Raw genomic sequence first — 26,024 nt, 5'->3', positions numbered from 1 at the left:
CAATTATCCTCCTTCAAATTTCACAGAACTTCAAGGAACTGAACTCTAAGAATTGAGGGTGCTGGGAAAGGTGCACCCGTATGTTGCAACATATGAACAATAATAAAACAACAGATATCTCTTAAAAACTAGCCCTTTACTGATATATTTTTTAAAAAATCTACAAAGATGAGGTTTTATTCATGCAAGAGACTAATTTTGATGAAGTTTTTCTTCTTTGTTTATTTCTAACATATTTGCACTTTTGCAACATGGAAAGTAAAAGAAACCCCTTGAAAATGACACATCTGGATACTATTTTTTAAAACTAAAAAAGGAGATTTTCAGCACTCATGGGGGATTTTTGAAGAATTTCTATGTCCCTTTTTGGTTTGTTTCTATTTTGAAATGCATGGGTGTGCTTTTTATGGCATTAATGAATCTCAGAGTTGCAGATTTGTGCACCTGTAAGACTTCAAAGAAAAAAATATTGCCCCTGTGTTTGTGGCCTGCACAGATACAAACCAGAGGAAAAAACTGGGAATGGATCACATCTCCAAAGCAAATCCCTCTCACTCTATTGCTTGGATCTCTAACAAATTGGGTCTTGATCTGAAATGCAGTCCAACAGGGAAGGATCAAGATGTGATTCCAAAACATTGATAGATGGATTTTTGTTCAACTTTGTTGGGCCCATTGATTCCTTCTAACAGTGCTTTTGCTGCAGGTAATGCATATTGCTCACTCAAGAAGACCACTTTCTATTGCTGTTCCCAACTCTTTGGAATGATTTTTTGGAAGTAGCCTAGAAATCTCCTGTCTCAATCTCTTCCCTACCTCTCAAAAATCTCGTAAGGCCATTCCTGTTTGAGAGGATTTCAGGATTAAGAGCATCTGCAGAAAGCTGGCAATAGGTGTTTTCCATAAAGGGACAGGCTTGTCTAGTGTCCTCGTTGCAGTGGCAGTTGCCAGTACAGTGCAGTGGCAATGGCAATGGGGATTCCACACGGCAGGCTTCCCCGTAGTTTCCCTGCCTGGTCCCCCAGCAGTGACCGATCCCTCTCCCTCCCTCCCTCCCTCCCTCCCAGGGATTTTTCAGGGTTTTTTTCAAATCAACAACTGAATATTGTTATATCATCCTGCAGTTATAACAATATGCATATCAAGTTCTCTGAATTCCCAGGGTTCATTTTTTAAAAATAAGTCTCTAGCCCTTTCACTGTAGAGATATGCCTTTTCCTTTATATTGCTACAATAAAATGCGATGGAGATTTTACTTTTCTAAAAATGAATGGTGGGCATTCAGAGAACCTGCTACATAGATTACAATGTTACAAACCTATAACAATATTCAGTTGCTGATTAAAAATAATGTAATAAGGTTGCACTACTGTAAACTGCCCTGAGCTTTAAGGAAGCAGAAAAAGGACATGCTATTGAGCTGCAACCAACTTATGGTGACCTCCCCCCCCCATCCAGTTTAAATTACACATACTATCCAAAACACACTGTGGAAGCGACACATCAGCATACATGCTCATTATCCCCACATCTTGGAAGAGGGTGATACTTCCCATGTGATGTACTTACCCACGTAGTATGGTGTGTAGCATGGTGTGGCTAGGGAGTTATGAGTGGTAGTTTCTTTAGCAAAGCCAAAGTCTGTGAGCTTTAGTACAGCGCTGGGCCTTTTTGAGGTGTATAGGAGGTTTTCTGGCTGCAAGACACAATCATAGCCAAGTTAGGAAAGAGCTGCCTTTCTGCACCACCTTGCAGAGGTCAGACAGAGAAGAGAATGCCTTCACAGGTCGTCATATACTTTTATTCAAGTATGGAAACAGGAGGCTTCAGTCTACTGAACAATGCATTGCTTCTCCTGATATCTCTGCAGATTTTCTTTTAAGCTTTTAAGTTTATTATTAATAATACTACATTAATTGTGCATACATGCCCATGTTTATTATAGATGTGCTACACGATTAGTCAACATTTTCCTGTACTGAATTCATTTGTAGACTTAGCAGTATCCTCACAACATTTCTATACATGGAGGGAGAGATCTACATAATGCCAGCCACTATATTTTCCGTCTATAGAACACTGGGGTGCACTGCTGTGCATGTAGTGAGAGCACACACAGAGGAACATCCAAAGAGAACAGGGCTCCTCACCCACTTCTGTAACCTTTGAATAATCCTGGACTTGTTCTCTTGTTACTGAGGAAGCTTCTCTTAGGGAGAGAAAACAGCCTCCCCACAGATCAAATACAGAATAGTGTTAAATGAGATGGTGTAGAAGGGGAAACCAGAAAGGGAAAACCTCACTGTGTCCATCCTGTTTCCTCAGGGGAAATCTTCACAACCTCCGCCTATTCTAATAAGGAAGCTACCTTTTTTTTAAAAAAAAATGTGCTTTTGTTACAATTTTTTTTAGATAGAATACGCAACAAGGTGCTGTAAATAAGGATTCTTAAACCAAATGTTAGGAGGGGAGGGCATTCTAATACACAGAATCACCTAACTTTTCTACAGTTTTTCCAGAAATCTCTCATCGCCCTGACTGTGAACAGAGAATCCGTGTGACTGTGGAACATCAACATGGTTTTGTTCCCACAGCCAGACTTAGGGGAGGTTTGCAGCCCCAGGGTGGTCACTTCAGTATCCGTCAAGGTGAACCCGATGGAACACTCCTTTGGCGTAATCAACTTTTGCTGGCCTTTCAGTGGGATTGTACCGCCGCCACTGTTCCTTTGTTTGTCATGTAAGCAGTAATGGTAAAGCAAGGGTAGGATTCTTAGCCCCAAATAATGGATCCAGGTGCAGTTTTTCAGCCACATCTATTCCTCTCCCTCACAAGACAGTGCTAGATAAGCCACTGAGGATGACAAGAGTATGTCGTCATGCAACCGGTGGAAGAGTTCTGCAGGGGGGGAATCAGCTCAGGCAAAAACAACAACTACCAGAGCAACTAAAGCAGTTTTGCCAAAACCATCCCACAGACATTGTTGTTGTAGGTAGCCAGGGGCCGGATGGAGATGCGTCAGGAACATGCATCCCTTGGCCAGAAGAGTAAGGAAGGGGAAAGGAAATGAATTCTTAATCAGTCTCTAGTATTGGCTACTTTCATTGATCAATAGCAGGGGGAGAAGTCTCTTGGGGAAGCAATACTGGGGGCGAGGGTGTTGAATCCATACACTTTTCCATTTTTAGATTGGTCCCCAGATGGCTTTTAAAAGGAGCTATTAAATCATCAAAATAAAGAACTATAATTAAATTTCTCCTCTGGTTTTGGCTAGCATTAAATTCACAAGGCTTGGATGAAGCTGCCATTGGATCTGGAAACAGTTCACTACTTTCAAGCCATTTTACACTACAGAATTCTATGCAGCAGATGTAAAAAAGGGACCACCATCTGCTTCCTGTTCAGGACTAGAATTAGGTGAACTTCATCATGTGGATGAAATGAAATCACCCAATCTCACCCCTGCAAAAGCACCATGCATGCAAACACTGACTAAACCTGTAGAGGAGAAAGTACCTTAACATCCCGGTGCGCAATGTTGATTGAGTGTAAATACTGAATGGCTTCTCCAATGCTCTTCATTATTTCAGAAGCCTCTGGGAAAGGAAACGGGGGAAATGTACAGTTTATCTCAGTAGCTAAACAAGCAACAAACACCCATCCAGATTAAAGACACAAAATCACAAGTCAAGTTTCACAACAGAGGGAACATGAAACTGTTGCTAAAAGTAGGGCAACGTCTAAACTACTTAGCCTGGTGGTTGTCAAACTATTTAGACTTACTGTGCTTGTCATGGCCCACTTCTAAAGCAACTCAACACTACTTTCCCCCTCCTCACAAGTTTTTATTTTAATTTTAATTTTTAGTATTACTGAGCAATAGAAAGTCATAACTCCGATTGGGTCCTGAGCCAGGTGCTGGTTGGTGGCAGAGTCTGGAAATTGAATTTATTAGGCTTTATTTACAGAACTAACTGGCTAGAAAGAGTAGGAAATAAACCTGGCTGCCTTGATCACTGAGAGAGAGCATGCAGAGTCCTAGAGGAAAAGCCTAAGAACAACATTCTGCAAACAAACAAGGGGGGAAAAACCTTTCGAAAAAAGGCTCTCCCCCAACAGTCCTGTCTAGCTAAAACTTGCTGCCCCTACAGGATCTTTTCTCTTATTCTTTGTACACAAGATGTTGCTATAGTGCAACACTGGTAAGGGTAGCCAAAAAGTGGAAAAGGATCAGGAAATGGGACAAATTGATTCGGTTTCGTTTTCCCGGCCATGTCGGACGTTCCTCTCCGCAGGTCCGGGGGGAACTGTCTGAGCAGCCTGACTGGGCGGTTGACCCGTGAGGGTTAACCTCCAGGACTCCCAGTGAGGGGGCCTGGATCCGGGGCGCCGCGGGAAGAACCCTCTGGAAGTAATGCAGGGGGTAAATTGCCTGCTTGCTCCAACAGAGGCCGGCAGACTTGCGCAGCACCGCGTGTGCTGCTGGGCCATGGAGAACGGCAATAAGCCGATTTAAGGTGAAAGCCTGTAAGTAAGCGAATCCCTTCTGATTCTTAAGCGTAAGCGAAGGATTGGTCGGAGCTGAAGCTAAGAAGGTGCGGATTTCTTCCCCCTTTACCGAGTTTCGGAACTCAGTTGGCGTCCCCCCCCCCAAGATGGCGATGAAAAAGCAGAGCCCAGCAATGAGTAAATCGGTGATGGCGTCGCTACAGGGGAAGGGGGAAACTTTGGAAGAGTTAGTGAGACGAGCAGTTTTCGATGCTGTGCAGCCCTTTGTAGCGAAACTGAATGAAATGGGGCAAAAGGTTGATTCAGTGGAGAGTGAGGTGAAAGCCATTAAAGAAACAGCGACCAGAGCAGAGCAGTCTGCGCACGAGAACACAGTACTCATGAAAGCAACAAGTAAGGAAGTGAAGCTTTTGGAGAATCAATTAATAGGATTGCAAGTGGACCGTGCCCAAACGGTACTGCGTCTTCAGAATGTAAAAGAGGAGGAAAATGAAAATTTAAAAGATGTGGTGTCTGGACTTTTGGCGACATTCGCAGAGGCAACTAAAGAAGAGTTAAAAAGCGACATCTTGGAGGTCCGGTGGACGTCCTCAAAGTATGTAATGAAGCGGCAGCTGCCTCGCGAGATTATTATTGACTTTTCATCTAGGAAGACTCGGGACACCATCTTATATAATTCGTATAATGTGGACTTGGATTATTTGGGCAACAAGGTTAAAATTTTGAAGGATGTTCCATTTTTGGCTCGTAAAAGAAGATTCAAGTATAAAGGACTTGCGGCTTTCTTGAGGAAATGTGATGTGAAATATAAATGGTTGTTTCCAGAAGGTGTTTTGTTTAGTTATAAGGATCAAGTTTATAAGATTACATCGGAAGCCCAGCTGACAGACTTTTTGTTCAATCATCAGGAGTTCCATCAAGACGAACGTCCAAAGTCTGAAGGGGAAGGTGGGGGGGAGGAGAGAGCGGGCACAGCTGCTCCAGCTGCGCAGAGAGAATTGAGACCGAGACGCAAGGGGGGGGGGAGAAGATCTGATCCTGAATATGGCTTGTACTGTATAAGATCTACTAATCTGATCGCATGTTAGAAAGTTAACTTTTAAGAAAAATTGCAGCATGAAGGGAATACAAGAGATGTAGTGTAGTGTTTATTGTTTGTATGTTGCTCTTCTCCCTTTCCCAGCCCCCCTCCCCTTTCCCCCCCTTTTTCTTTCCCTTGTATTTTTGTAGTTTTTTGTAGTTTTCTATGTTAGATATTAAAAAATAAAAATTTTCAAAAAAAAAAAAAAGGAAATGGGACAAATTGTACTATTTCAATTTGGATTCAGGTCAGATAGAAACAGCCTTTGTTGTGTTGATGGCTAATCTTTGCCAGGAAAGTAAGAATGGGTGTGCACCTGCTGATTTTCTTGGGCCTCTCCGCCATTTTTGAAATGATCAACCATGGTATCCTTCTGGAGCAGCTGGCTGGGTTGGGAATAGGGGGCCCCATGTTTCCATAGTCCTGTTCTTAGCTGACCATCTGGTTCCAGAACATGACACTGGGGAGCAGGGATAGTGCTTGGTGACACTGGGAGACTGTGGCATTTATACCCTAAGGCCCTCCATAGGTCCTTTTTCTAAATAATAAAACTATAGGTTGCAGAGGGAAGGCTGTCATTTTTTCACTGCAGCACTATATTCCAGCTACTCAGTTCAAAAATCCTCAAAACATGGTTTGGTACTACTTAAACAAACCCTGAAAAAGTTTCAGGTTCACTTACCTAATACCTCCCCTCCTTCCCTTCTCTCCTCATGTGCTGTAAGCTAATTAGTTCCTTTGATATGCTTGCAAACCATAATTTAACACTGCCACCAAAATGGCAAACTATGGTTTGTGCTTGCCCAACAATTCAGGACCTCAAACAATACTTTATTCCTGGTTTGCAGTCCTGGTTTTGTTGAACAAACCAAACCGTCATTGGCTGGTTCAGGTGGAACAACAACTATGGTTTGCTGTGAAAGCAAAAGTAAATAATTAGCTCACAGTGGCAAGGGAGACAAAGAGGGGGGGGATATCAGTTGTATGCCTAAAAATCCTTCACGGGGTACCAAATCCTGGTTTGGTATTGTATCTGAACCAAGCTTGAGACAAAAGAATGAAAGAGGGAAGGAGGACGAGGGTGCACAGAAGCCTGTGGTTCACCCATAATCTTGCAAACCATGGATGAGCTATTGTTGACTTCTGCCCTTGGAAGCTAAATGCTTTTGCCTAAAGTTTTTAAGATTTTTCACATAGGACTATCATGCTACAGGCATTAGACTGGTTAATACTGGTTAAGCTTTAAGAACTCTATTGAGCCCTCATTTGTACCTCGTTCTGTGAAAGCTTGATCTCCTCGGTCTTGAATTCGACTGAAGAGCTCTCCACCATCCAAGCTAAAAGAAACAAGATCAGTTATAGGAGCCAAGGCCCTTCCACAAGTTAAGGGTCATTTAGTTGGTCTGGGATTTGCTGAAACTTACAAACACATGGCTTCCCCTTTTTCAAGGTGATCTTTGCAACCTAGAATAAATCAATATTCCTCTCAAAGATTCTCATTGTACCATATTCTCAAGGTCTATTTAGGGATTCATACTAAGCTTCCCTATTTAGCCCACTATTGTCTAGTCAAAGTAGTCCTACTGACATGTTACTGAGAATGCATATACATCCTGCCTGTTTGTCAGAAAGAGCCAAGCTACATTCACTTTACAAATTAAACCAAGAGCTAGTAGCTGGATATATCTGTGATTGCAATCACACATTCAGCTGAACATGTGTTGAATGTAACATGAAAATTGCTCAGCACATGTATAAAACAATCAAGAGTACACTGTACATGGATTGTATGGTGAGTTCAATGTAACTTGTGAACAAGGTTACTACCAGCAACACTCTAGGAAAAGCTCTTTCCAGCATTCCAAGCTGAGCCCGATAAACCGTCAAGCTAGACGTGCAGGATTTTAAAGAGTTGGATCTGCTTTGGGGAATGGCTGTTAAAAAATAATGGAGAGCCCAAACAGCCTCAGAATGAATGCCTCTTCAGAGTGAGGAGGGGCTCCTCCCTCCCTGCTCAAGCTGTTTTCCCCGTGTCACAACTGCACAGGGGGAATTCCCCTCCCCCCCCAGTCTTTACTGCTTAACGTGCACTGAATACTCCACGGGGAACCCAGACTCAACTCTTTAAAAACCTGCACATCTAGCTTGACCCAATGATGCCAGGGATTTAACCGCAGTGGCGTTATTTGCATTCAAGAAAACGTGTGTTCTTTGAAAACGGACGGAACAGGAGCTTCCCCCTGTGAAACCATGACACTATAGCCACATTCCAGCTCCATGCTTCAAGTCTCCCTGGGCTTGGCTTACTTCAAAGCTCTCTGGAGGTTTAGATTTTCCCTAGTCATCATGACCGTAGGAGTGATCATACACACACAGTCTCCACCCAGCTTGATTTTAAGCTTCGGCAGAAGGAGCCCAAAACAAATAAAATGCCTGTGAAAAAGGAGAAGGCTGTTCTATTATAATCCTTTCAATAAAATAACAGCTTTTTGCATAGATTTCACACTTGGGTACCAAAATTCAGAAGTTTTGCCATGGGTCACTAACACTCACCATTCCATGACTATCAGGAGACATTTTCGACCCTGGTAAAGATTCTCATAGACATCTATAATTTTCACAATATGGGCACACTGAGATGCCCTCCAGTGGAGTTCCACCTCTCTGCGAGCTTTCGGACAGTCTTGCAGCATCTGAAAAACAAATGGAAAAGGAATAATTTCCTGGAAGTTGAATAGCACACATGCTGATGTTATCACCAACTAAGAATTCATATCCATTTACCATTCCCCCATGTTCAGTAGCATTTGTTTTGCTTCATGACAGCAAAGCTTTAAAATTTCCACTGGACATGAATCTGGGCTCTCTATACATTAACTAAGCTTTTAACCTTGGTGTTATGGCAGTAGCTAATGCCCACAGCATAAAGATCACCAATCGTAAGTAAACCTAGTAGTATTACAACTAAAAGTGTAAATAATGTTATTCATTTCTTTAAACAGAATTCTTGGAAGGTATCTCAGAGACCTTTTTCTAGCTTTTAACAAATTTGAAAAATTTCATACAAAAGTCCAAATTATCAAAGGAATTGAAATATAATGTATACAAAATTGTTCAAGATGCAGAAGAGAAGTCATAGTTCTGCAGGCATTTGCACATAGTCTGAGTACAACTTTATTGGGTCATTTTTACTCAATCAATCCAAGAACCAGTTCCCAAGAACCAGGTCATGTAATGTCATGTGATCTCTTAGCACTTGATGAGTCACAGGTGAATATGCAAACTGCCTCCATTGATAAGTAAATCGTTTGCATAATGCAAAGCTTTGATAAGCAGTACTTCATTTGTACTGGCTATTTCTCACACGCAACTTGTCATATTATAAGTATAAGTCTGTAAACAGGACTAGGTGCAACCTGGCAGCAACACCATTTTAAATCTGTGTGCCTGCTCAGTGTTTTTCAGAGGATGCTGACAAGACAAAGGTCTTAAGACCATGACTTGAGATATCTCCCCCTCTTCTTTATTTTTTTAATATGCACAATGATGAAGCGTCCTGGAGAATGTGAAAGCTTGCACACTCTTGTCTGCCATTTAATTGATCCTAATAAAAGGTATTGCATGGCATTTGTTACTATTTTGACCTGATTCAGTATTCATGCTTGAATATTCTGCTACATCCCTCACACCTTACTCAAGCACTAAAATAATATTGTATAGCCTGATTTTTTCCATACAACACCATGTGAAATAGGTTAAGTTGAAGGATGTGGTCCAAGACTACACCTGTATGTTTCACACTTAAACAGGGATTTGAACCATCAATGGGCAACATCAACTAAGCAAAGCTAAAGTAAAATTCAAAGGAGGCCGCTTTTGGAATCTGTTACAGCTGGTTAAATAACAAAAGATGAATGTATACATTGCCATCTTGTGGTGAACGGGTGCAATTATATCATTCAATTTGGCACCAGAACTCCCCAGATGCATGCTAGCTGAAACTGAAAGGCTGTTTTGCCAGATTAAACATAATCTAAGGAATTAATATGCCTAATGAATATGCCTAGAACTAATATGTCTAGTACAGTACTGATCATAGAAACATTTAGAAAAACAGAACGTTTGTATGTGTGTAATTAAAAGAACAGAAGGAAAGAATTACACTTAATTTGCAGCTAAATCCACTAGGGAAAAGATGTGTTGCAATTTGCAAATGGCTATTTATACTAGCAATAGGGCAATAAAAGGCAGAATGTAAAGACATCCCTCCCCATTTGTGCCCAAGCATTAAAAAGCTAAACAGTACAGACTGGGTACTTTCAATTCTGCACCAGAACTTTAAAAAGCCTCCTTTTGTCAGACACTCTGTTAAGAACGGGTATTACCAAGGATTACTGATATAGCTTGGTACTGATGGCCATGCGTGGCAGGACAGTAGATGAGAAATTCTACTCATCCAGTTCAGTAAGGTTTTTTTACACCCCAAAGCTGAGAAGAAGCCTAAAAATCTTTATTCTCCTTGGAGAAAAGAATCTCCTGACGTTGCAGGATGCTCCACAGAAGAAGTCTGTGTTTGAGAGAAAGAAATCTTAATAGCCAAACTCTAAACATGTTGATCAGTCTCATTGTCAGTCCTTGGCAGGTAGAATCCCCCAGTTCTCCACAGCAAACATGCAGGTGTATTGGTTGAAGTAACTTTATTAGAGATTCAGCAAGTTCAAGGTACCCAGACATGTGCATTGGCAGAAGTGACGTAACTGGGGTTGGTGATGTTAGTTATAGAGAACGTTCCTGCCATCAGGATAAGGGCCGTTACAGTTTTTGGGTATGAAAGAGCCGGGGGGGGGGGGGTTGTGAGGGAGAAGCTAGGTTTAGGCTAGACAGAACGGAGAATGAAATCATCTCAGTTCCCAAGAAAGATACATTTTGAGCTGGTCGCAGCCAGCCTTCAAGGACACTTCTGGAAGCAGCGGGGAAAGAGAAAGTAAATACTTGAGAGAGAACCTACTGCCTTAACATCAATAAGAAACTTCTCATGCCCTCAGAGGACCAGTACATAACACAGAATACATTCATGGCAGATATGCAGACAGGCATATATGACACCCGTGGCAGACGGTTGATACTGAAAAAGTCACCTAATGAAACCTCAAGTGATCATATTATATTTGTGTAATCTGATGTATGAAAGCATACGTGTTCTACTCTACATTTTAGAAAAAATCATTCAAATATCTGAAGATGGGCAAGACATGCAACAAGCAGATTCACGAAAGCACTGTCTCAAATCTTCCTAACAGGTGATGTAAAACCAGCATCTTTATAATAAGCATGAAGGTTCCCCATGCAACTTTTTGCCAAAGCAACTGACTGCCGAAAGACAGGAAATCGCCTTGTCAGGAAAATGACTTCATCATAGGGCGAACAATGCCATCTAGTGGCCAAGATATCCAAGCAAGGAAAAAAACATTTATTTTGATAAAAGGTTTAGTAGTAAACATTGTTTGCATCTAGCAGCCAAGAAGCACCCAAATACCTCTTAGATTGGTGGTGGCTCACAGTGCTGTCAGATCATAACTGATTTACGGCAACCATTTAGATGCTCCCAATTGGAATGACGGACACTATCAAAATTCTCTACCACTGAATTTCTTCACCGAAACGATCATTTAGTGAACATCAAAATGAGAAAAATACAAGAAAGTGTAGTCTGGTTGTATATAATACTCTTATATTTACTTGATATGAAATTGTACTTTGTGTAACTTGTTCTTTTAATATACATTTATTCATTCATATAATTTTAACCTCTGGTTTATAAACTGAGTAATAAAATATATATATTTTCCTTTCTTGCACCATTGGCCTGGCTTTGTCTTTATATCCCCCATTTCGTGTTGTGCCACTGAGTGGAAGGTACCCTTATCTGAAAGGTAAGACAAAGTTTTTCCACATTTGCTGTCAACGAACAATGGGGGGGGGGCATCTTAAAATCACAGACAAGTTACAGTTATATACAGTAACAAAAAACCTTTCATGTATAACCTTTTCAAGAGGGACCTTCTTACATTCAAGGTCATCTTCCTTCTGGGTAGATATGTATATAATTATCTACGTAATATGCTTCATGTAATGTAGTGGTTAGAATGTAGTAGTTAGCCAGGGAAATCCACTCTTTCCTAATTACAATGCAACTGAGCTTTCTCTTCAAACTTCAAATTTCTTTGCAAATTTGACTTTAAAAAGTTTTTTCAAATATTTGCTGTGACTGAACAGCCTTTATGGGATTAGATATTAACATGATTTTAAAAGAACCTAAAAGCAAACATGACCATGGTTCAGGCAGCCCTGAACACTGCAGAAAGCCACATATCTGCACGCTCGAGGTTTTCACTGGACTACAGAGGACAGGGAGAACAAAATTCTCACCCTTCCTAGAACATGGCAGAATGAATGACAGTGGTGGTTGGACTCAATCTGGGCACCTGCCCCCCCATCTCCTATCCATACCGATTTGCTTATGTAGTGATCAGAGCTCTGAAGGACCACTCAGAAAACCACCTAGAATGCAAGGGAGAAGTAGAGAGACACCCTCAGTTTTCTTCTGCCCTGCCTAACAAATACTCAGGGTTTCATAGAAAAGACTTTCAATGCTGTTCTGATATAGAGGGGACACAATGAGTCAGACTGCTTCCCGATCTCCTTCTGGATATGCTACACAAAGGATTGCCTCCCCATGCAGCAGCTTCTTGCATCTACCAGAACGGAAACAGAAACATGTTTGCACACATAAATCATTTTCACTTAACATTAAATCATTTTCACTGGAGATATTAAAAGTGTGCTTCTGTTTTCTATAGAACAATCTCTTAAATTGAATTTTTATTCTGTCCTGTTTTACTGTCACCCATCTCAAGGCATCAGGATCAGGGGGACAGAAAATGAAACAAACAAACAGAACTTCTATTTTATGCTTATGACATAACTTTCCAAATTATCATCATCATATTATCCATCCGCTCTCTCTTTGAGCAACTAATACCACACCACAATCTTCTACCATTAGTAGAGTATTGCCAAACAGTGAGGGAGGATGGTCCTCTGTGCAAACACAATCTGTCTGTGGATATTAGAAAAAAAGCACCTCGACGCCAGTGAAACTGCTGGATCTTTTGGGCTTTTAGTTGCAGCTTCTTTTTAGTGTGTTTGCCATTTTTATGGTGCGTTTTATTTTCATTGGTTGTTTTATTAATATTTGCTAAGTGGTTTTCATTGTATGTTATCTTGCTTTGTAAGCTTTTGGAGGGGAGTAGAATCTCTTTGAAAAGATGGGATAGTAATGATTGAAATAAAACAAAAAAGGATAAATAAATAACTGCCACTTTCTAAAATATATGTGCCTAAACAGTGGCATGTTACTGTTCCACCATTGTGCCTTGAAACACTGCCATTCATTTCCTTAAACAACTATCTCCGCCTCACAGAGGTGATAAGGCAAGTTCTTTCTCAGCTTTTCCAGCAGGGGGAGCCTGAAGCTTTGACAAGACCACTTCCTTCTTTTTTTTCTAGGCAATGTTTGCTAGCTGTGCATCAATGAAGGGGGTGAGTCCTTCCTGGGCTTACAGTCTATTACTCTGTTTGAGAGCATAAACAAGACAACAATAATTACACAAAGTAGGCTTAAATACAGAGCATCAAGGTGTCTAAATTTGAAACTCTTGTCTGTCTGATGCAGAGTAGATTACATGCAAGTCTATTGGCCACTGGATTACATCTTTCATTGTATCTGCCGTTTTCATTTTTTTTTACAGACTGTCAAGAGTATTACTACTAGCCATGATTCTGGCAAAAGTCCATTGAAAAAAAGAAGAACCACTCTGAATACATGTGCTTAATTTAAATCCTTGCCATATAGTGAAATTTAACATGCAATACTGGAAAGAGTTCCCAATGAGCAACCGGCATGCAATACAGTGTTAAATTATCAGAGGATGGCTCATAGCTCTGTGTTTGAGCACATACTTTTGACACATCAGGTTCCATGTTAGACTGGAAAGGCCTCAGAGTGCTACTGCCAGTCAAAGAAGACAATTCTGTACTAGTTAGGCCAATCCTCTGATTCAGTACAAACCAGCATTGTGAGGTCATATGTATAAAGTATCAGATAGCGGCAACTTAAGTGGATTCAACAGCTACATCATTTCCTGGAAAAACATTTACTTGGCTGTAGACATTGACACAAGAGTGATATCCACGTTAGATTATATGAAGAGTATTTGGAAACAGCTCAGGCAGGATGCCTTGAAGATCTCAAATCAAAAGGTGGAGTATAAATAGGGGAAAAATTCAGTTTACCATAGCTTCTCTTAAGCACAGTCAGAATATGAAAGTGGTAAGGCCTGTACATCCAGCAGGCAATGGCATGAAAAGCAAGGAAGTCTACAAGCTAAAGTAACAGATTTATCTATGCATGAACCCTATGGATACATCTCCAGCAGCAAAGTTGCTACTCCAGTTTAAGCTACTAAATGCAATAAGAAATTAAGAATATTACCTACCTGTGTCTTTCTTCCAAAACATATGAACCCTTTAGGTAATGTAGTATAGTCCAACAGCCTCAAACAAATTTCCCTGACATTAGCCATTCCCAAGGAACTCTGCCATTGCTGGCACACAGGCTTGTGCGCTGTCAAATAAGATCTAATATTCATGGCAATATTGCCTTGGCCAGAACTGCACTTCAATGTTAAGCTCAACAGGCAACCGAAGCCGAGTCATCATTGAAGTGGTAAATGTGCGTCTGGGCTGTATTGCTTCATCCTGAATTTTGGAAACTAATGTTTGAATGCTCCTCCATTAAAAAAAAAACCTGCCATGACTGATCTGAGGCAATGGTTTAGATCCAGACTAGAAACTTCCATGGGTGCAACCATTTCTGCTCATGGAGGCAATTCCTCCCCCCAATCTTGTAGCAGCTCAAAATGAACCTGAAATCCCTGGGGGAGAGAGATCCAGACATTTGGGGAATATTGCAGATTGTCACAGGAGGAGGTGGCAAGAAAATCTCACTTTGTGGGCAGGAATCCTTACTCTCAGAAACACTGGACTTTGTGGTAAACGGTCGTTAAAAGAAACCTGGAAATGGTGGAAGAGATTGATATGGAAACCTGCAGCACATGCCTAACCCTCCCAGACATCATTTGTGTACACCTGGCTTGCTAAATAGAGCAGGCTGGTACCTCAAAATCTTCTCATCTACCCTGTGAAGCCACTTTTATCATAACTTCCTTCGGCTCCATCTATGCAAGGTTCCTCCCACCTGTACTACCACAGTTCTATTACTGGAAGCCCATCCTACTAGGCTAAATAGACTCTCTATGTTCCATGCACCTCTGAATACCTGAAGCTAAGGACAAATAAAAGTGGGACACAACTGCACTCCTTCCCTTTTTGTAATGTTTTCCAAGGGCGTCTGGCCAGTCACTTCTGGAGACAGTTAATCGGGCAGAGAAAAAAACACCACAAAAATACAAGGGAGAGGAACTAGAAAAGAGCAAGAGTCCAGTAGCACCTATAAGACTAACAAAATTTGAGCTTTCGTGAGTCACATGAAAGTGAGAGATGAGCTGTGACTTACAAAAGCTCATGCCCTACCACAAATTTTGTAAGTCTTATAGATGCTACTGGACTCTTGCTCTTTTCTACTGCTACAGACCGACTAACATGGCTGCCCATCTTGATCTATCTACAAGGAAGAGGATGAAATCAATACCCAAACACCAAACTTGTCCTTTGATCCCCCATTTGCTACTGCAATGACCACTTTTTAAAGGCGAACTAAAAAGGCTACAAGGCTGGTGAGTTGTTCAAGTCCACAAACTGAGTACCAGTACTGTCAAGTTAAAAGTAACTCGACAGTGGAATCGGCTGCCTGGGGATGTGGTGGGTTCCCCCTCACTCTTCAGTCTTCAAAGAGCAGCTGGACAAATAATTGTGGGAGATGCTTTAGGCTGTTCCTGCACTGGGCAGGGGGATGGACTAGATGGTCCAGCTCTATGGTTCTATAATTCTCTACGAGGCCAGGGTTGGGGAGGGCTATGCCCAAACTCTAAGCTCCCATAATTCATGTCTGTCCCTCCTAGATGCTCCACAAATGATTTCATCTTTTAAAAAAGTCATGTCCCATCGGATTGCTTCTCCATAACAAACCCTGTCCATTTGCCCCCTGCCCATTTCTCTCAACAAAGAAAAGAAAGCCTCCTTTTTTCTTAAGTAGCCAGAATACCTGTCCTTCCATGCCCTGAAACTTAAACGAGAACAAAAGCATGGAATTTAAGGTAAGAGGCAGGCCAGGTTGCTTCTGTTGCTATTGTCTAATCAGCAGCCAGGCACCTCTCAGCCCTTCCCCACTGGCCCATGACCCGACAGCACAAGTATCCATGAGTTTCTCTTTAGGAATAGCAGCAAACAACCCTTTTAGTGCTCCTGGTACCTTAACAAATCCTAAATTTGATTTTTTTTAAAAAAATCCTGATGGCAAATGTGTTTCTTGAGGTCTCCTTTTGTTTAAAGTAGCAGGTTCAGCCTGTTGTTTTCAATATCTGAAAAGCTGCAAATATGAGCAGACACATCAGTAAGTTCAGAAGAGGGGTGGATGGAAAAAGGAGCTGCATTCATTTACTAACCAGAGGGCACTGCTGCCTTTTGGAGATACAGTGAAAGCCCAATGCTGTCAGCAATCCCTGCACAGAAGGCAGATGAAGAGGCTCCCTTGGAAGCTGCATTGCAACCAGCAATGCCAGACCAACAAGTGTATGACAGCTCGTGGAAAGAATGCAGCACGTGGTCAGTGGAGTATGCGAGAGATCCAGCCACCAGGCATACACTTAGCATAGAGTCAAGAGAGTGAGAGTGGAAGGCACTGGCTGAGGGAAGACACATTCCAAAAGGCTGTCAAAACCTGTGCATTGCAAGGGAGGTGGGGGAAGGGTCCCTGGGACTTTGGAATGCTTTGTGGACTGGCAAGGCAGAATTCTTTGCTTGAAAGAAAAAAACAAAAACAGTTCTTCAGCATCTAGAGTTTATTCAGATGATCAATAAATGCACACTCCAATAGTATTTAATCTACTGTGTAATAATCCCAAAAGATAACAGTGTGATATCCAAGGTCATGTGTACTCCAAGCTTTTGAACACACGTTAAGTTCGACACTCAAGCAATACCAATTCTTTTCCAAGAAATTCTGGCGTCTATAACACACACTGGTTTTGCAAATTTAGAAGCTCTGCATATTTCCTATTTCACTGAATTTTTCGTTTCACTTTTATGTTTTGCATAATTTATTCTGGGAGTCATGAGAGATACAAGGAGTTATGTAGACTATTGAAACCCTATCCACACTCTGTAGAAATCTAATTTAGCCTCCTTTTTGCTTTTGGGCATGAACTCATATTAATGCACTGCTACAGAACATACTGATGCCCATGAACACAGACAGGAACCTCCACATGCACAAGCCACTGTGTGAAACAAGATGCTAGATTAGATGGACAACCAGTCAGATCCAGCAGGATTCTTTTATGTTCTGTATAGCCATAGGGGCTAGCAACTTTATTTTTTAAAAGGGCTGAATTCCATGCTCAATACTCTCAATACTGGACTAGCCCAGATTAGAGATGGGCATGAACTGGAAAAAAATCGAACCATGCGGTTCGTGGTTTGTCAAATTTAACAAACCACGAACTTCCATGAACCTGCCCCTGGTTCACGAACCAGTTTGTTTGGTTTGTGAAAACATCACATCCGGGTCAGAAAGCCATCACTTCTGTGTCACCAGAAGGTCACTTCCAGGCCAGAAGAAGGTGACTTCCAGGTCAGCAGAAGGTCTGCAGGAAGTCCATCCCCTGTTATCTAGGAAACTGATTGATTGGCACCAGGCTGTCTGCAGTCACGAACCAAAAAACGAACCAAATGAACCACCCTAAAGTTCGTGGTGGTTCGTCAGAAATGGGATCTGATGAACTGCGGTTCACGAACCACGAACCAGCCTGGTTCGTGCTTAATTTTGGTTTGTATTTCAGTTCGTGCCCATCTGTAGTCCAGATATCACAGCCATAGTGTGGTTGGTTTGGTGATCGCAAGTATCCTACAGGCTTGCACAGTGTGATAGGTGATCCGCCAGAGTGCTGATCATCCCACTTCTCACATGATAATTGTTTTCTACAGCATGGAACAACAGGCATCTACTTGAATTCATGAAAAGAGAAGCAATCAGAATTATCACCGGAATGGAGACTCTCTTAGTTGCTCAGGCAGCTGGCCATGGCAACAGGGGATGGACTTCCTGCAGACCTTCTGCTGACCTGGAAGTCACCTTCTTCTGGCCTGGAAGTGACCTATATATATATATAGGGGACTACCACAGGAGAGTTTCAGAATTATTTAGATAATGAATGACGACAGAACAAGGGTTCATGATTATTATCTAGCCAAGTGATTTCCTACCCAGTGAGAACATGTCATTACAGCCCTCAGGTAAGCAGCTCGGGGTTAAATTGCACCTTCCTAGCTCTACCTACTGCTGTTCTCCATTTTTGGCATCAGAAAAATAGAGCATAGCACTAAGGCTGCTGCACTCAAATCTCTCTTTTCAGTTTGTTTGATGGTGACACACAGCAGCAGTCTCTCTTATTTCAGCCCCTTGCTTCAGAGACAAAGGGCAAAATCATCAGCTATCATCACAGAGCAGAGCAGAGAAGAGCAGAGAAGCACCAGTTTATTATGATCAAGCAACAGGGAGAAAGAGCGATGTGTTCATGGAAGACTCTGTCTTAGGTTAATAGGGTGGACTACAGAAAATCACAAATCTGGTTTGAATTTCTTTGAAAAGTGATCTCCTCTAATAGAGAAAATGTCATCTAATATAATTGAATCAAAATATGGTAATAATCACATTCTTCACAAAATACTATTATATTATTAAATCCCTGCTCTACTCACACCTCTCGCTTTCTTGGTTTAATATGGAAAAGTAGTCTGTTAAGTTGCTCCATATGCTCAATATTCATGCCCTTGATATCATCTTGTTTCTGGCGTTTATATTTGTACAAATCTTTTAAAAAATCAAGTTTGTGTTGTATTATTGTTGAATAAAAGTTTTTTAAAAATCGGGTGGACAACATTATTACTGGCTCCCTATCTAACCATGTGATTAGAACTACACATTGTATTTAGAAACCTAAAACTAAAAAAAATCACTTTTTATTCAGTCCTTATGAATATAATAAGCATAGTGTTCTTGGCATCAGAATTGCTTTGAGGATAAGGAAACAGGAAACACTGTCCCTATAAAAAGCAAAGGAAATAATAAAGTAATCAAAGACTAGAGGAAGTTGCTGCCTAGCCTCCCATGAACAGCCCGCGAAACTGGGAGGTTCCCAAGACACCCTCCCCCCCAAAATATGACTTTCAAGTTTGAAGACCTGGCTACTGGAAAGGTTCTCTCACCATTAATAGTTTCCATGTTAAAGCTTTACTGCTGAGCCTTCCAGACATGTGGGGTGGGGCTTTTACTAAGGGACAAGGTTTTCTCATAGTGAAAGTTTCTCAGATATATTTGTACGCCAAGGCTGGCAAAGCCCAATGTATTACTGGAGCACTATGCTGGGCCTTAGACATATTTATGAAATGCAGTAGAAACAGCTCCAGTTTATTAGATCTCACACAGAATAATGAAACCGAATAATGGTCTCACTCTGTCTATTCCTTTCCCTTAAAAATGTACAAATCAAGTTGGGGGCAGCTCAAGGCTTTTAATCTTCAGGAGACTGACACGTACGATTTCATGAAGTTGCCTTTTGAAGAGAAATACATTTGCTCAGTGGTGTACAAAAGCAATATATAGCCCCCAAATCCCTTCTTTAGGAAGAGAGGATGCAGGGCCTCTTTTTAGGCCTTTAGCCTGATATCAGGCAAGAAAGCAGTAAACCAGTGATAGATTCACACTAGAAACATTTTCACTGCTGCAACATTCTGTACAGGAAGAACTTTCACAGTGCCGTCCTAAGTAAATTAAGAAGCAGCTGGGTTCAAGGGAAGAATCCTCAGAGAACAACGCTTCAAGACACCCATTTTCAAAATGCTGCATCAGGTAAACTAAGCAGTTAATCCCTCATTTAAGAGCTACCAGGGCCTTTAATTCTGTGCTGTAGGCCATTAATTAAACATGCCACAGGTCACTGTGTTGAAAGGCTCACTATGAAATCACAGCTAGAGGACAAAATGTAGTTCAGTGGTTAAGAGGAGTTCTGAAAGGTGGAAGAAATCATGTTTCTGCTTCAGACTTCTTTGATTTCTTTCTTATTTTAGCTAAAGAGTTCATGGTGTGTTACAATAGGTTCTTATCCCATTCTATATACTAGCTGAGGTCCTGCCAGAACCACATACTGTGCCAAACCTCCCACATTTATTTATTTAAAACATTTATATCCCACCTTATCTTCTTAAGATGGCTAACAAAGTAACATGATGCAAATGCATACAAAGAATATAACACTCCACCAACACATTAAAAAAATGCAAAAAGTAAAAACACACAAGATAAGATCTGCCCAAACAGTCTGCCCTCCACTAAATGTCTTCTGAAATAAAACAGTTTTACATGTCTTTGTGAATCCAGAAAGTGAATGTTCCTTTGTACCCACTCTGTTAAGCAATTCCATAGGGCTGGATCTACCACGGAAAAAGCCCATGAGCTGACTATTGCCAGACGAATAGTGCTAAGAGAGTATACTAACAAGTCTTCTATTCCCTCCCTTGCCTCTTTTCTATATGACTGATTATCTTCAGCAGACATCAAGTACTGAAAAGCAGCACAAGAACCTTCATAAGGAAAAGAGATCACTGGTAACTAGAGGTGGGCACGGACCGAAAAACAGACCATAATTTGACATGGACCGGCCTGGTTTGGCATTGGCAAACCAGTGGGTCATGGGATGGACATTTTTCATGGACGTGACTACTTTTGGGCTGGTCCATCAGTCCATGCAACTAGACATGCCAGTGCCAAGCAATCATTCCCTAGGCAATGGAGGAGACGTCCGCAGACCTTCTCTGGCTGTCAAACAGAGAGCTCCCATTCTTCTCTATAAGAGCAGAAGGAGTAAATTCCCCACCATCACCACCTCTCAGGCAAGTAAGTGGCTTCTGTTTCCAGCAGGCAGTAAGACACGGAGAAACTGCAGGGTGGATTTTTCAGTCACAGTGGGAGGTATTTGAAGCTTTTGGCTTGAGATTCTGGCGGCTTCTGTTCCACAGCCAGGCTCAGGGGCTAAGCCTGTGGGGCTTCACAGAATACTTTTATATATTATACTTATTAACAGTATCATTATTATTAAGAGCACTTGTCCCAGCTGGGAAGGTGCCTGGGTGGGATCAGGGCTCTGGACCACCTCCTGACCTTGCCAAGTGCGAATGCACCCCTCTACCCACAAAGGGAGTCTTAACTTCCTTCCCCATGGGTCCTCCCATCCCTTAGTCCACCAGAGCCTGCCACCCAAGGGATTCACTGTCCATAGCTGGGTTCGTTCCAGGAGGATCTGAATCCCCCCCCTTTGGGAATTCCTTGCCACTAGACCATGAGGATCCAGGTTTTTGAAGCATGTTTTTGTGCCCTAGTAGTTCAATGAAGTGGTGAGTGCATGGCTTTCTGGGTGCTGTCTGTAAACTAGGACATGATCTATAATATGATGGCCTTTTTGTTTTGTTTCAATATAAAAAACATGAATTCATGAGGATCCATTTAAAATCATCTGGAGGTGACTTTTACCAACTCCCTTTGATCTGTTCCCAGAGACGGTCATTCCAGTCTGGTGGCTGTCATTCTAGCCCCAGAGCAGTTTAGCTGCTCCCAGGGAGTGTCATTCCACTCTGGGGGGGCTTCATTCCAGGCCCAGATAGGGTTGCCAGCTCCAGGTTGGGAAATTCCTGGAGAATTTGGGGGTGGAGACGGAAGAAAACAGGGTTTGGGGAGGGGAGGAACCTCAGCAGGGTATAATGCCATAGAGATCTCCCTCCAAAGCAGCCATTTTCTCCAGATGAACTCATCTCTGTGGCCTCAGTTCAGGGAGATCTCCTGCCACCACCTGGAAGCTGGCAACCTTAGGCCCAGAGCAGAGCAGTGCATCTAAGCTTTTGCAGAAATAAAAGAGAACAGCACCTCTGCAGAGCACTTTCCATTCTCAGAGGAAGATTTTCTAACTCCATTCCATGTTTCATTGCAATTTTTTGGTGCTGCAATGTATCTCAATGGAGCCAATGCAAGTCAATTGGCATTTGTGGCTCCTATTATATCTAATGGAACTTTCCTGGGGGCAGCTGCTTTCGGTGTCTATAACTTAAGACATCTGAAATCCAAACTTCACCAAACTTGGAGGGTGGCTGGAGGAGAGCCTGCTGAAGACTCCTTGGGAGTTTAGCATCTCTGAATGCGAAGGGGGCCATCCTAGGACATCCGGAAGTGACAGACCATGGACCAACGGACTGGTCTGCAAACCAGGGTGGGTCCATGAAAAGTTTGTGGTCCATGGTCCATGAAACATGACAGATCACGAACCAACAGTCCATGGTTTTTTTCCCGGTCCATGCTCTCCTCTACTGGTAACAATTCCACCTGACTGGCTGGTTGCTTTCATAAAACACTTCAGCAATCTTGCTGACCACTAAAATATATCATATGTGTTTGTACTATTTCTCTCTTTACATTTGGAGAATAATTAAAGTGTGAATAGCCTTAAAGGGACTTGGGTTACCTGGCATTTTGTCTAGTTTTTCCTTCAAGGTCCTGTTTCATGCCAATTTGTTTTTTCTGCAGCCATCAATCCAAAACTTTCTGGGCAGGTAATTACATGGCCAAGTATAAAATGTTCACATATGTGGCCTGCATCACTTACAGGATCACAGTAACACATTTTCCAACCACAATCAGTGGAATTGCTGTCAACTTATCCAAGACTATCCAAGTCAAACACTACAGTTGTCTATGCAAATGCATGTCTGCACCTCTTGTGCAGAATAAAAGTAGTATCTGAACTGATTTATTAGTCATTTCTTGACTGTACAAGAACAATATGACAGAAATTGTTAAGATTTCCATTTAAAAAAATGAACATTTAGAGGCAACAGGGCATAGCATTATTTGTCAAGGAACTTTGATCAGAGTTGGGCAAGATACAGGAAAGAAACTAGAGAAGCAAAAAATATATTTTTAACAAGAATTTCTTAAGTAAAGTCAACAGAATTTTCTCATGTTAAAAAGACACAGTATGCTAACAATGTTGCTAAGCTTGCTCACACTGTTGAGGCAGGTGATGGCGCTGCACAAGCTAATGCTACTTCGTTTGTGCTCATTGAAATAAAAAGGCAGAAAAGAGCTCTCCAGAGAAGGCACAAATATCAACATTTCCTAGCTGGAAAAGTCAAATTGCAGGAAATAATCTAATTAACTTCCTCCTTAATGAAGACAAAATAAGGACAGATACCTGCTTTCAAGAGGTTGCTCAGAATTTTTTAAAACCACTATACTGTGGTTGACTAAGGAACTAATTAATATAATGTAATGTAATGTAATATAATATAATATAAATACCATTATTTCCACAGATGAAGCAAGATATCTGCCTTTGTGAAGGAACATTGGTTGGCATGCGCAGAGTGCATTTTCTTCAATGAGCAAACCCATAACTCACCCCTATGTATCCAAAGTTGGCATATGGCATAAGCCCCAGCACCTCTCTCTCTCTCTCTCTCTCTCTCTCTCTTTTTAGAAATCAACCACTACCCACAATTGGTTCTCAAAACTTGTTTTCAGATAAAACAAATACAGACCACCCTTTGATTTCCCATCTTGCCGTGGGAATGAGTAATAACTCATCTCGAGGTAGGAGTAGGTCACAGATTAAACCATAAACAGCAAAGTTGTGGTGATAATATTTACTGTTATTTATATGTGTGCACTGAGCCTAAAAGTCAAGCTGAGTAACATCAGCAAGACTCAAGGCACATTAACGTCAGCATATTTCAGTCAGAGCTTTTGTTATTGTAGCAGGAGTCCTATTGCAAATGCTTGAAAATGGGAGGAAATACTCCTTTATGAGAATACAGAGATTATTTGGTTTTGAAATACAGAGAAATAGTCCTGTCCATAATTATAAAAGCAAGATAATGTTCTGAAGTCAAGCTGAATATTGTGTATAAGCCAGAACTAGAATGAAGAGAGAACTAGAGCGAATCAGAACTAGAGAGCCGATGTGGTGGTGTGTGATTAAGAGTGTTGGACTCAGATACGGGAAACCCAGGTTCAAATCCCGGCTCTGCCATGGAAGCTTGCTGGGTGGTCTTCTTGGGCTTCTCACACTCTCTCAGCCTAACCCACCTCACAGATTTGTTCTGGGGATAAAATGGAGGAGAGGAGAATTATGTAAGCAGCTTTGGGTCCCCACCGAGGAGAAAGACACTGTATAAATGAAGTAAGTAAGCATATAAGTAAGTAAGTAAGTAAAGTAAACTTGCTATGTGGTGGTATGGATACCCGAGAGCCACATATCATAGCTAAGATTTGCACTGTAGCCATTGGCTAAGCCTCTTTGGCCCTAGGGTGCAAATATTAGCTAAGATGTGTGGCTCTCAGATATCCAGACCACCATGCCTTGACCTGGATAGCCCAAGTGAGCCTGATCTTGTAAGATCTCAGAAGCTAAGCAGGGTTGGCCTTGGTTAATAACTGGATGGGAGACCTCCAACAAAGACCAGGGACAGGGTTGAAGAGGCAGGCAATGGCAAACCATCTCTGTTAGTCTCTTGTCATGAAAGCCCCACCAAGGGTTGCCATAAGTCAACTCAGACTTGAGGGCACTCTACACACACACTATAAATGTATATATCAGTTTCCAGCTTCAGTCAAAGAATCTTGGGAATTGGCATTTGGCACGAATGGAATTCTCATTCCTATTCTTAGTATCTTTTCTGCCACAGTTCAGTTATTTTCCATCAAACTATTCCCAATCCCAATGGTCGCTACACAAACAGGTTATGAACCAAAAGTTCAACAGATATGTTTCTGGAGAAGGCATGGGAGACTGCCTTCAGAATAACCTCAGACCACATCCTTGACAACAAATACAATGACAAACCCAGCCTCCAAATGATTCACTATGTTTCCTGCCAAAACCATTCTGTCCCAAACCTTTGCACCATGAGCTGGGAATACTGGTAATGATCTAACACAGGGATCCAGTCACAGCACCAGCAGTGCAATCCTTTAGTGGACTTAGAAGGGTGTAATTGTGTTTAAGATTACACTGCAATTTTTCTGTGTTTGTGTGGAAAACTATATGGATATTTCAACCTAAGTCAAAAGCTTAGGCCAGCTGCCCACTGGTCTCCAAGGCCCTTTCTGAAGTGTGATATTGGATAGCATAGTGACACTTGTTCTTTTTCCTTCTTTGCCACTCATCTACGTTAGGCTGAACAAATTCTTTCCCACCTTCTTCCTTTTCTAACATCTTGAATTGTGGAGATTTGTATGGTTTCACATATAATCAAAATGATAAAAATACACATTGTTTCTTCAAAACACTCCATCTAATTTTCTCATTAAACTTTATAATAATCTTGTAAAGTAACTTGATATTTTTATTGCAATATTGTGTATTCTGTGGGGAGGGGGTTGGCGCTGAGGGAACAGTGGTAAATTCTGGGCCACGGTGAGCTTTACCCCCCTTATGGCTTCTGCTGTTAGCTGCTACCCAGTATCAGTTCTCAGAATATAACATCGCAAATCAGGCTATGCACAAGACAGGCTGGTAATCAGTATTATCATGTTCTCATTAAACAACTCTGACCCAACTCTGTAAGACACAGATGTCATCACATGCAAAGGGATCATAAAAGCACCAAGTATCAGAAATAACTATCCCAACAAAGAGTAGAGGGAAAAGGGGGGAATAAAAAGGACAAAATGAAAACTGATTGTTTGTACAAGGAAGGAAGGAAGGAAGGAAGGAAGGAAGGAAGGAAGGAAGGAAGGAAGGAAGGAAGGAAGGAAGGAAGGAAGGAAGGAAGGAAGGAAGGAAGGAAGGAAGGAAGGAAATCAGCTATTCAAAGCTTTTCTCATCTCTGCTGTTCAGTTTCCAAGGCACAGTTGTTCTGTGATTATTCTACTCTGATTATTCACATGTGAATTTAGTAAAAAAAGTAACAGGACAAAAGGCAGGATTTGAGGAATGCTGAGAGCATCCTGTAACTTTTGCTTTCATGCTCTAAAGAAATCCTAAATTATTTACAAATGAGCAAAGCCACCTTTTTGCCTTTACTTAAGTGTACTATTTGCACATGCATCTGTATCTGCACAGGAATCTTGATTTCATTCTGGCCTGCT

At 41.5% G+C, this 26,024-nt stretch overlaps 1 protein-coding gene across 1 annotated transcript in view; it reads right to left on the bottom strand.

The window, feature by feature from the left end:
- The window catches only part of MAPKAPK2 (MAPK activated protein kinase 2), a 108,611-nt gene that overhangs the window by 6,889 nt on the left and 75,698 nt on the right, over window positions 1-26,024 (bottom strand). The window contains exons 2-5 of the mRNA XM_054981404.1: window positions 8,144-8,283; window positions 6,863-6,927; window positions 3,517-3,596; window positions 1,570-1,696 (exon numbers count right to left, since the gene is read on the bottom strand). Of these exons, the coding sequence (XP_054837379.1) occupies window positions 1,570-1,696; window positions 3,517-3,596; window positions 6,863-6,927; window positions 8,144-8,283 (412 nt within the window). The remainder of the gene's footprint in view (window positions 1-1,569; window positions 1,697-3,516; window positions 3,597-6,862; window positions 6,928-8,143; window positions 8,284-26,024) is intronic.

Source organism: Eublepharis macularius, chromosome 5 (assembly GCF_028583425.1).
Source record: "Eublepharis macularius isolate TG4126 chromosome 5, MPM_Emac_v1.0, whole genome shotgun sequence".
Lineage (NCBI taxonomy): Eukaryota > Metazoa > Chordata > Lepidosauria > Squamata > Eublepharidae > Eublepharis > Eublepharis macularius.
Note: the sequence above shows the minus strand (reverse complement) of the source record. Positions and strands in the feature narration are given on the sequence as shown.